Source organism: Oncorhynchus masou, chromosome 7 (assembly GCF_036934945.1).
Source record: "Oncorhynchus masou masou isolate Uvic2021 chromosome 7, UVic_Omas_1.1, whole genome shotgun sequence".
NCBI classification, from domain to species: Eukaryota; Metazoa; Chordata; class Actinopteri; order Salmoniformes; family Salmonidae; genus Oncorhynchus; species Oncorhynchus masou.
Window position 1 is genome coordinate 24,677,400 of NC_088218.1, and position 12,002 is coordinate 24,689,401.

The 12,002-nt window shown below is 44.2% G+C and overlaps 1 protein-coding gene across 1 annotated transcript; it reads right to left on the reverse strand.

The window, feature by feature from the left end:
• Positions 1 to 1,116: 1,116 nt before the first annotated feature.
• On the reverse strand, positions 1,117 to 8,069 carry LOC135543570 (NGFI-A-binding protein 1-like). Its single transcript, XM_064970948.1, has 7 exons — positions 7,745 to 8,069; positions 5,990 to 6,807; positions 5,591 to 5,724; positions 5,141 to 5,312; positions 4,507 to 4,675; positions 3,680 to 3,817; positions 1,117 to 3,489 (listed from the first exon to the last, which is right to left on the reverse strand). The coding sequence occupies exons 2-7, from the start codon at positions 6,803 to 6,805 to the stop codon at positions 3,413 to 3,415; spliced, it is 1,506 nt and encodes a 501-aa protein (XP_064827020.1). The 5' UTR covers positions 6,806 to 6,807; positions 7,745 to 8,069; the 3' UTR covers positions 1,117 to 3,412.
• Positions 8,070 to 12,002: the final 3,933 nt, after the last annotated feature.

Genomic DNA, 12,002 nt, shown 5'->3' on the forward strand with positions numbered 1-12,002 from the left:
AGTTTATTACAACCACTTCTAGTGTAACCCTGGTTCTATGAACCAGTTTCTCCCGCGACCCTAATTTTCAAACGAGGTGACCCCACATTGGGCCACAACCCCTAGTTTGAGAAACATTGCTGAAATAAAACCAAAGCATACCTTGTCCATTGACTGATTACGGGGTAAGGAAACAAATGTGTCATTCTGTAATTTGGGTGTACTATCCCTTTAAACAAAGCAATCTCCTGGACTTTACACTCTGATGAAAACTGTTAAAATAAAAACAAACAGAATGAACTAATCAATCCTTTATTAGTTGCACTATTGGAGAAGCTGAGGGGATAATTCACTTGATACCCACCTCTGTTCAAGCACAGTTAGTTTCATGCTTTGTTAAACGGGGGTGATGGCGCGTTCACCAGATCACACCCACGCAGTTTAGCAGCCGGGCTGAGCTCCCTCCCACTGCCTGTAGTGCCGCCGCCTACAATCACTATTGCCATGGCAACACATCAGTGACTTGCATTGGCTGGGAGGCCATCACATAGGGCTGAGACTGGGAGGATGGGAGGGAGCTACACGTGTGGGTGTTCAGTGATGAGTTGACCTGATCTCAGGAGAAAATCTGTGTGTGTGAGAAAGAGATGAGAGGCGGAGAGGGAGGAGCGAGAGCAAGGGAGAGTGTGTGTGTGTGTGTGTGTGTGTGAGAGATGGAGAGAGAGGGCGAAGGAGAGAGAGATGAAAAGGACCTGCGTCAGTGTGAGCAGAGTGAGTCATCGGGCAGTTTCAGAATGTTTTATATGACGCTGATGCAAATGCTTTACCCCAGACAGCGGTTCATCATTCCTTTCTTTTTTAAGAAGAGAAAGTGTTGTGACTGGACCACATTCAGTCTGTCTGTCAGCACTCATTATACCTTAGAAATACCAGTGTAGGTTCTCTGCCATGGAACATTTTAGCTGTCTAGCTGTAAAAAATAGATCATAACAAAAAAATTCTAAATGTTATTTTATCGCAGGACATAATAATAATAGATGAAATATAAAATATTTTTAAGAATCTGACAACATAGAAAATATAATTTTCCTTCTTTCTGTATCAGACATATATTATATCATGAATGAGAATAACAACCACCATAAAAAATAAAGTTTAATAATGTTTATGTGCTGTATAACAAATAAAATATATTAGTGTTTTAAAAAAAAAACAGGTGCATATCTACTGTGTAGGCAAGCCTGGACTAACTCGGTGACTATAACAGTGATAAGAATATGAATCAATGTACTATCAACATCTTGACTGTCTATCACACTGCTGGACATGCGTTGATCTGTGAACATCACATGACACTGATTAAACCAAACCAGTACAGAAGACAGGGGAAGTCACCTAGCACAGAACAGACAGTGGGCCCAGAAAGTATGTACTTAGTACTTAAACAGCACTTACAAAAAGTATTGCATTTGTTGCAGTCTTATTGAGCTAGAGAGACTGTTATTACAAAACTGTTGTGACTGCGGTGACCCCCGAAAAAGACCAGACTCTAGAGCAAGACAGATTTACACATTTGGAAACACAATATTAAACAACCATCCGAGAGCTAATTCTAACATACGAACATCTTGAATTATACATTGGTGGTCACAGGTGAAACACTGCTAGGATCTAAGACTACGAGGCTGTGTAACATGAACATCTTATGATAGCAGACACTTTCACTTGTTTTCTCTAACAACAGTTATTCGGTTTTTGCTCTACACACATAAACACTGTATAGAGATTGACACCAACACTACACTGACAAAACCCTGCTTTTTGGGATTAGGCAAATATTGTAATACTACAGGCCGAATTGGCCCTGTCGGTCTTACAGTGACATATGTATTAAAACACAACTTTCTGGAGTGCAACAATATAACAGATAGTGATAAGGGAAGAAATCGGTACAGTTACATATCGGGATATTCTTTTTTGACAATATATCGCAATATTCTTTTGGCCAATAACGCAATATCATTTTTGTGCTTGTTAGCTGTACATGCACAAAAACTCCAGTATTTTTCCTTCCTTGTTATCCGTCTTTTAAAATGGCGAGCCAACATCCTTTTGGGACTTTTATTCACATGACTGATCAAAACACCTTTTTTCATGGCTCTCTCAACCCTCTGCAGCAGACATGGTGAGCAATATGTTTGGAACATTGAATCGCAATAGAATTGCAGTATCAAATCACAATACATATCGAATCGCCACCTAGGTATCGTGATATCGTATCGTGAGGTCCCTGGCAATTCCCAGCCCTAACAACAGACCAGGGGCCCTACTCAATAAAATGGGTAACTCAATTAATGTTGTGTTGAGGTTCAAATGTGAGTTCTTACAGTACAGGATCATGTGTTTGACAGACTTATCAAGGAAACTCGATTTGATTGACATATTGTAGGCCCCATTCCATGTCTAGACAATCCAGGGGCAGACTGGCCATTTCGGGCAAATGCCAGATGGGCTGCTCAATTTTTTGCCTAGTGGGCCTGTCTAAACAGTTTTTTTTGTGTGCACAATTATCATGATCTGGCTAATAATGGGGGCCTCAAGGAAGAAAGAAATGGGCCGGTATGGGGGCCTTGATAGAAATGGGCCGGTGTGGGGGCCTCAAAGTAACAAAACGCCAGGGCTGATCTTTGTTCCTAGTCCGTCCCCGGGCCAACTTATCCCGTAACACTGATCTGAACTCTAACTGGAGTTCTATACACAAAATATTCTGCAGCCTCATATTAGTTTACAGTACCACTCATAAATACATACATTACATACATTAGCAGGAAGCAAAACTATAATTTCTCCTCTACAGATATCTCTCTCTTTTCACCTCTTGTTAAAACAGAATCCTACTGTATTCTTTACAGTACATCAGTCACCCACCGATCGAACACGACAAGCCAAAAATAGCTTTGGGGGTAAAAAGAATACAATTTCTTTTCATATAGCCTAATCCACCATCCTGACCGCTGCGCTCGTTTCACTTAACTTCATTCAAATTCATGTAGCGAAACAGAATGTAAGCTCAGAAGATCAGGATGGTGGTACAAGGCTACTATCCCGACCCATCATTCTTAAATAACATCATGTACAGCAACCAATAAATTCATAAAGACCTACAGAAAGTTATCCTGTGAAAGGACATCCCCTATTCAGTTCTCCCCGTGACTGAATCTATGCTCTAGTCTTGACGCTTTGGCAAAAAAACCTTAGGACAAAATGAAAGAAAACGAATGCTTTTTTTTTTTGAGGCAACGTTGGTTTGTTAAGGCTCTACTGTGGCTGTGTTTGCTTTTAGTATCCATTGTTTTGACTGAGATAGACGCTTACTGTAAAAAGTGACTGAAGACTAAAACCGGATGGGGAAACAGACGAAGGATGGGAGGCACTATGTGGAATCCTCTGGTTCTGATTTAATGGTCTTCCTGTCAGTGCGGTTGGCCGCTTGATGCGAGGATCCATTTTCTAAGGTAAAACACAAAGAAAATATCATCAGAATAAAACATGCAATGCGTTTTCTGATCATATACCTTTTCACTGTAGCTTGAATGCAGGCAGGTGTGTGCATGCAACAGACCATTACTAACGCTCACTGTCTGTAGTGTGTATGTATATTAATACATACGCGACTCAAGAGTGAACAGTTATGCTGTACCTGTTGCGGGTGCTTTGGCCTCATCTGTGTTATGGTTGTTATGGTAACGTTTGAGCTCATTGGCTAGCTGCTTCCCCAGGGGAAGCTCCCCCTCCGCCACACTCTTACTTGCCACCCGCAAGTTCATTGGTCGCTCGTCTAAAAATACACATAAACACACAGAGAAACATCAGGGCATGGATAAACCATTGAGATGCATGCTGCCATATAACACAATCAATTCCAATGGCACTGCTATTACAGTATCATCCAAGAAGCTGCTTAGTTGATCTAAAAAAATGACATGAACATTCTGTCTCTCAAACTCTTTGCTGTGGGCCTGAGTTTATACGCCACTCGGTGCCAAAAAAAGATCTCATATTCTTCTTCTCATTCAACTTGAATAAAGGTGCTTTTAATGGCTTATGAAGGAGGGACAGGATGAGAGAGAGAAAGAGAGAGAGAGAGAGAGACGCCCCTGGGCAGCAACATGGCGGGGGAAGTAAACAGTCGTGGGAGAGTTAATGACAGGTGCAGAGAGAGGATAATTATGGGTAACATGAATATAATGAGCTGTCAGGAGTATGGGCCGTGCGAGAGAGAAAAGGATGAAGGCGGGATGAGTCCCCGAGGATTGGCTAACGGCTTAACACAGCTATGAGTCCGCCTGACTTTGACATGTGTGAAAATGAAAAAAAAAACAGATACAAAATGATTCCCTGACTTACAAAATAAGATTTGAAGGCTGGAAATGGTGATTCACAGAGCTGTGAATTCGGAGCACGAGGACGGCACACATGTACGAGCGCACTCCAAAGAGAGACGCAGAAGACGGACAGTACCGTTACCTTGGTGCTCTGTGCTTTTGTCTACCGACGTGCCGTTGGTGCCTGGAGCCTCGCTGTGGTACTTCAAAGCCCCTGCAGGTATCCTCCAGTCCAGAGCGTGTAACCTCTCCTGTACCGCGGCATCATGGAGAATCTCCATCTGTCTGGCTAACAGACGGTCCAGCTGCACCTGTTAAAACACAATACATTTACAGTTCGTTAGCAACTGCTCCTACTCTTGTCAAAAAACATGGCTTCAGAAATGACAGTGTAAAATAAACGTGTCTCCTGTAATGTTTACTTTATTTAAAAATAAATATAACCCCTTTTTCTCCCCAATGGAAGCCAGCCGCACCAATGTGTCGGAGCAAACACTGTTCACCTGATGGCCGAGGTCAGCTTGCAGGCGCCCGGCTCACCACAAGGAGTCGCTAGAGCGCGATGAGCCAAGTAAAGCCCTCCCCTAACCCGGATGACGCTGGGCCAATTGTGCGCCGCCCTATGGGACTCTCGATCACGGCCTGTTGTGATACAGCCCGGGATCGAACCCATGTCTGTAATGACGCCTCGAGCACTGTGATGCAGTGCCTTAGATGGCTGCACCAATCGGGAGGCCCATGTTCACATTTTATAATCCACATTTCAGGCATGTTACCTGAAGGTTTCTCCCAACTATCTCCTCTCCTTTGGACTTGGCGCAGGCTAGCTGTTCCCTCAGTATGCCCTGTCTCATGTGGATGGCCTGCAGAGCCTCCTGGATGTCAAAGAGGTTCTCTTCTGTTTTTATTCTTTTAGGAGACGGCTCATCTCTGTCGCCGCAGCGAGACCTAGTGTGGAGAAGAAAAAAAAATCTGTTTGTATGCCGAAAAACATTGAAAGATATAGAAAGAACATGAAATTAATCATAACTTGCGATCATTTACATACATTTTACACACACATTTTTAAGTCAACACATTACAGTAATTAGTTACATAGTAATAACCACGAGGAGAAAATGTATTTAGGAAATAAATAAGTCACCTATGCTTCCCAACTTCCCTTAGCATCGTTAACTCTAACGAGCAAGGTTGCGTGAGGTGCAGTGGAGGAGAGTGGCCCTTACTTGCTGGTCCTGTAGGTGTATTTGTAGGTGACCTCTCTGGAGATCTGCCTGGCCAGACCAAACAGCTCGTCTCTACGGGTCAGTAGCACCACGTCTCTCATACACAGCTGGGCTGCTGCTTCGTTCACCGTCAGCTGAAAGACAGAACACAGGCGATAGTAAGTCATGTTGTCAACTACAACCGTTGATACACAACTCTGTCAGTGAACTCTTCCGTTGTAACTTCTACTACTGCCAACCTACTTTTAGACGGCTGAAGCAAAGCATTTTCTTCAGGCGATTTACCTTTTGTGGTTTTCTACCCTTTTTTTGCGGAACTGAGGTTTGGCACTTTATATTGCCCTGCCACTGAGCAGACTAGCCTAGTACTGCAAAAAGGATCCCATCTCTTATCCCTACCTCATGAAGCGTTAGTTGTTTGCCGTCTCTCCTCTTCGAGTCGAAGCGTCCGTAGATGGCGCTATACTTCCTGACCTCCTCCTCTCTCCTTGGATCATCATCACTCATATCAAAGATGTGGCTAATCATCTTGGCAAGTTTCTTATTGGTCTTCAGCTGCTCTTTGACCTCCGTGGGGTCGCTCTTGGCCAGGGCCGGGGTCATCCGGTCCACACACTCCAGGACAGACTGCAAAGCTGCAGCGTCAAGTGCCTCCAGACCCTCGCGGGGGGACGACGGAGACCCCCGGTCGGACGGAGAGAGGCTCTGTTCGCTGTCGTTGCTGTGACCCGACCAGAAGCGCCCCTCGCTGCCGCTCTGCAGCGGAGACCCCCCTGACACTCTGTCCCTGGCCCCATCCAGCTTTCCTGGATCCAGACATGTCGCAGCCATGATTTTGGGCACCTTGACATGGGTCTCGCCACGGGCGCTGCTGTTACCCCCTCGCTCCGCGCCGACTGGCGTGGGTGACCCCTCGGGTAACTTATAGATTGGTATACTACACACCGGTACAGATGTCAGGGGCTGATTAAACAACGTTGGATTGGTGACCCAGTCTCGCAGGGATTTCTGGAGCCTCCGGACGTGCAGGGGCTTGCTGGCCATGCCCACCAGAGCCATAATCTCTAGGAACTCCTCCTCCCCAGCCTCACAGAGCTGCTGCACGTCATCTCCTCCCTGCTGGATGAAGGCCTCGTAGTAGTACAGCAGGTTGGCCCTCTGGAGGATTCGGTAGAGCTGCAGCTCCCCCAGAGTTCTGGGCAACGCCGCCGCCATGCCTGGAAGAGAGAACACAAGACGAGATGGGCAAAAGGTTCTGCCTGACAAGAGAGTGTTGGTGTGTGTGTTTTGGGGAGTGGGTGTGTCTTTGTGTTTGTGTTTGTGTGCGACTGACTGGCTGGCTGACTGACTGACTGAGAGAGGAAGAGGCACTCCCTCCACCCTGTCTGAGTTTCCTTTGTAAGTTCTGCAGTATTGGGGCTGCAGAAGGAAGAGTGGCGGTTAGCAGTTAGAGTCCTGTTAGTTGCTGATGGGACCACATGCGTAGGTGGCCTCTATCTCTCTCACACACATAGGCTCCACTCGCTTTAGCCAAGGGATTGTTAGCTACGCATTTCTTGCAAGTTAGAGGACTATGTCACAAATAATTAGATATTGCTGATTGACCTTCAGTTAGGTGAATAAAATAATTTGATTGTTTATCATCAATGTGATTTCAGAGTGTTCGCCAACAACTGCACAAACACCACCTGCTAATTCACTATCCCTCAGTTCAAGACAGGTCTGCACTTGCAGTCCTACAACTACTTGTTGTCAGAACCTCTGGGGAAAAATGCAAAGCAACCTGATAAAACTCAACCTTCCACAGAACAGAGCAAATCAAGAGGCACACAAGACATCACAGTCACACAGGAGAATCAAGACAATACCGAACATGGAATACTTGCACAAATCAATCGAGCTAAATAGAAAAGAAAAGAAATTCGTTTCGAAACACACAACGTAAAAATGTAAATTCAAAATGCAGTAACCCAGCACCAGACTAAACGTCACTCAAAACCGGTCTTGCAAGTAAATCCACATCAGGAAGACGAGTAAAAATACCAGTCTGCAATAATAGAACAGTGCTGCGACATTGTATCAAGGCTACAACTTGTTACATTATTGTCATAGCCCAATAACATCTTCCAACTATGTATTTTAATTGCTACATACCTGGTGAACGTTGGACCACGTTCGTTTCCTTTATCTAGTTGTTTCAATGTATCAACTACAGTATAGCCTGAACTGCCATAAACTGTAACTGAATAAACTGGACAAAAATCGAGATTCAAAAGACGCTCTCTAATTTCCTAATAAGCGCGCTCTCTGGCCTAAAGAGTCCTCGCGTTCTTTGACAACGTTTATCTTCCCTCCTTCGCCTCCTTGAATAGAAATAAGATTGTGTTGAACGTCTCTAGACGAGATGAATGTGAGCTGCCTGCTTGCTACCCTACCCCCCTCCTCCTCGGCTATTGCAATTGGGATATTCCGCGGTTGCTACAGTGCTCACTCCCACGCGCCTGCGTGACGCAAATCCTGGCGTGGGCGGACAGGGGCGTGGGAGGCTTCTGCATGGAATATCAAGCACCACATCTCAGCAGTGGCAGAGGCAGGCAGCGCCGGTCAACTGGGACTGTGTGAGTTGAGAGTAGAGTAGACCCTAAAACGCCCTATAGGCTATATGACTGTACAGAAGTGAAACTGTTGACATTTCAGATAGACTAATAAGGATTGTCTCATATCATCAATGATGTAATTAAGTTATTTGATCATTTAATTTCTTTATTTACATTTTTTTTTTACTCCTTCGCCCTTTGGATAAAACACATTAGTATATGCAAATTGTTTCTATGCAAACATTTATTTGGAGTTTCTTGTCATGACACTTCAGTGTCTCCTTGTGTTTTACCCATCAGATTACTCTCAGAATTGAGGCAGTAAGTGGGAGTATAGGCAGAGAGAGAGAAGGGGGACTTTGTCCTATGTGTGCATGGGAACCACAAACATTTCTCTAAGGACTTACACACACCCACACAAACCTTTGGCTGGCACCAGCCCCTTGTCCTCCCTTTCCAAATATACTCTCAGACTTGTGCATTGCCCATTTCACTTTGGGCGTGGACTGTCTACAATACACATAATCAACTCACAGAGTGAGAAGTTCATTCTGTGTCCTTCACTGTCATGTGAATATAAACTCATATTTTCACATTATTATCACAAATTATAGAAAGGAGGAAGGCTTGCTCTCTCTAGAGACACAACAGAAAGCTTCCTGCTTACTGTTATATTAACTCAATCTGCTTCTGTATCAATGAGCTATTTCTGGCAAGTAGGCCATGCAGCCACAGCACACAGTACAGCCTCAGGGAGATGATGAGGCTTTGTTTTTATCCTGGAGAATAGATCTAGAATATCTAGAATCTACACACGTTGCTACTGAACAAACTCTCAGTGCACATTTCTTGTACTCATGAGAAAAGAGACTCAGAAGCACGGCACACCTACTAACTACTGTCTATATTTGCAGAGCTACTTTTTTTCAGCTGCTAATTCTTTTAATGAAAAATTATAATTATGAGTATCTTATTTACAGAGCTAGGCTACTACTTTAGCTGCTAAGTTTATTTTTTTTTAACAAGAAGATGAATTATAAGGATAATTGAGTAGAGGAGTATATACTGTATTTCCCATCCTTGTGAAGCTATGAGACCGGAGAACAGAGAAAAGAACCGACTAGCTACTATTTACAATAGTTTACTACGTTATATTTTATGAAGAAGATTAATGATGAGGATAGGTAATTGAGTCAGAGTATGCGTCCCAAATGGCACCCTATTCCCTATATAGCACACTACTTTTGACCAGAACCCTATGGGGAATAGGTAGCCATTTGGGACATAGACAGAGTATAGGAGCAGCTGTTGTGTGGTTTTAAAGATGTGTTTTCCATACAGCCAGGCAGGGCAAGGGTAACAGGGAACAGGTAAGTTCAGCCCAGATAGTTTCCAGCAGCACACCCACTCTTTTAATCCTGTCTGTGGATGGCCTTGACCTGTCAGAGCCCACGCATGCACGCACACACACACACACACACACACACACACACACACACAGGATTGGGGGCCTTACATCAGAGACCGCAAGGCCACACACGCACGCTCCGAATACACCCGGCATTTCTGCCATGCACCCTATTACAGGGCTACATATAGGCTATATATTTTCCATTGAATACGTCCACTTTTAGAGATGAGATAACATAGATATTTTCCATTTGCCTCTAATTGTTTCATCGGTACTGTGGTACTGTATTTCAGATTTACATACGTGCTCTTTTTAAAAGTGCTCTGAACATTTTCACTGTTGTACCAATTACAAACACATTTCACCGACACAAGTGTGTGCACTTGTCATCCCCTCGCCTTACCCCGTGACAACAACCTCGCACACAAGGAAGGAAGCTTCCTTGTCTCAAAATGGTTAAGATGCAGGACATGAATATAACACATCAATTAGAAGATGATCCATTCAATGTTGACAGACATGAACACGTATGGATGTGTTAACACATGATTACATTAGGAAAGTGAATAGCTTACTTTCAATATTTTGTTATTAAGTGAAAAAGAACATTTTGTCGGTGAACCCTAAGCAGTGGTGTAACGTGTAACCCAATACTTTGTTTGTGTTTCTGTGTTCGATGCCATGAGCATCTTATGTCTTTGTCAACGTGTGTCTGCGAGCTAAGTGTGGGTGGAAGTGTGTATGAGGGCGGCAGAGTGTGCTGTGTGTGTGGGCGGAAGTGTGTGTGGGTGTTTTTTGTGTGGGTGGGGATTGTCTGAAAAAAAAAGAATAGGTACTACAATCTTAGAAATTATGGGGTAGAATTACTACAAATACCTTCAGGACATTTTTAGATCAATGTTACTATGTTGATTGTGCATCTATAATGTTCATAAATGGAGCAGCTGAAAATTCAGTGAATTTTCCCAGTAAATAGCAATCTGTCTATACAAAACAGATACACCAAACTCGTACCTAATGACGAATACAGAGGCAGGCTAGGAATGATCGACCCACACTCAGGGTCCGTAGTGGGCTTCTCAGAGTCATAATGAAACGAGATTACATTTCTAAACCCTGGGGGATTACCCATGTGGGTGGGCCTACGATCACGCAGGTTCCAGAGACCCCCTTACCGCCCACCACCTAGCCCAGCTAATGTGTGTCAGATTATCTTCCAATGTACTCACTCACTCACTCACTCACTCACTCACTTATCCCCATCACGACTGGGCTGGCTCATAGGGCAGCAACAAAGGCTCTCCACTTCTGCTGGTCTTCGGCCATCTTCCCCACTGTACACCAGCTCTGATGGTGTTGGAGCTCAATCTGCTAACGCAGGGGGGGATATTTCTAACTATCGCCTCATGCAGATGCCAAGTCTAGACTCATGTGCTCTTAAATGACAGTTTAAATGTAGCATTTATTTCAGGGACATTGTATTGTATCCTCAGTCTATCAAAGATAACCCAGTTCCCTTTATAAAAACTAGTAGAAGTGATGAAACAAACTACACAAACAAGAAAAGGAGTAAAACTAATGTTGGTGTTCTCTTTGAAGCGAAAGCCAGACAATTTTGCATGATTACTGCCGTTAAGTTTTTGATCTCAACCCAACAGGCATGAAAAACAACAGCAGACGCTAGGGATTAGGATCCCCCCTACTCACACGCCCACCCGCAAAAACAAGTCCCTGACTCAATCACAAAACCTCAGCAACTTAGTCTGCCTCACATGTACTTTACAGTACTTATCATATGCACTTAAACCAAAGGGATGGGTCTGTTTCTCGCTCTCTTTCTCTGCACTTGATAAGAAACTGACATACTAATTATATAAGTGCAGAAATGTTTTAAGTCAAAGATCAACTGCTTAGACCTCAATGAACCTCTACAGTACTTAGGCTTAAACGGATGTGAAGTAATTTGTCTCTTCCACGCTGCTCTTGCTCCTTGTATCCTATGGCTTTGCTGCCCAACAGGGTATTGGTGGGAGTAACCATGGCTCTGAGCTCCCCTGCTGTGCCTCCTGCAGCCAAGGCTGGGGCTGCTGTGGGCTGTGGGCTGTACTGATCAGCCCACGGAGAGGCTGGCCCTGTGGGCGTTATGTATGGTTGTATTGACGACGGTAGAGACAAAGCCTTGCACTGTGTCACACAGGGCACTTTTTCCTCACTCTGCAGGACATCCTGGGTCATGCTTAGTAGGGCACACAGACACCGTAGCAAAACTGTTTGCAACGGAGAGCAGCGATCTGTGCTCTAATTTGACACATTCAGCTAGTAGGCCTAGACTATCGCTTTCAATCGGTTTTAAAAACGTTTTCTACCATCTTAACCCTGGTGACTGTATGAGCGCTCATGTGTA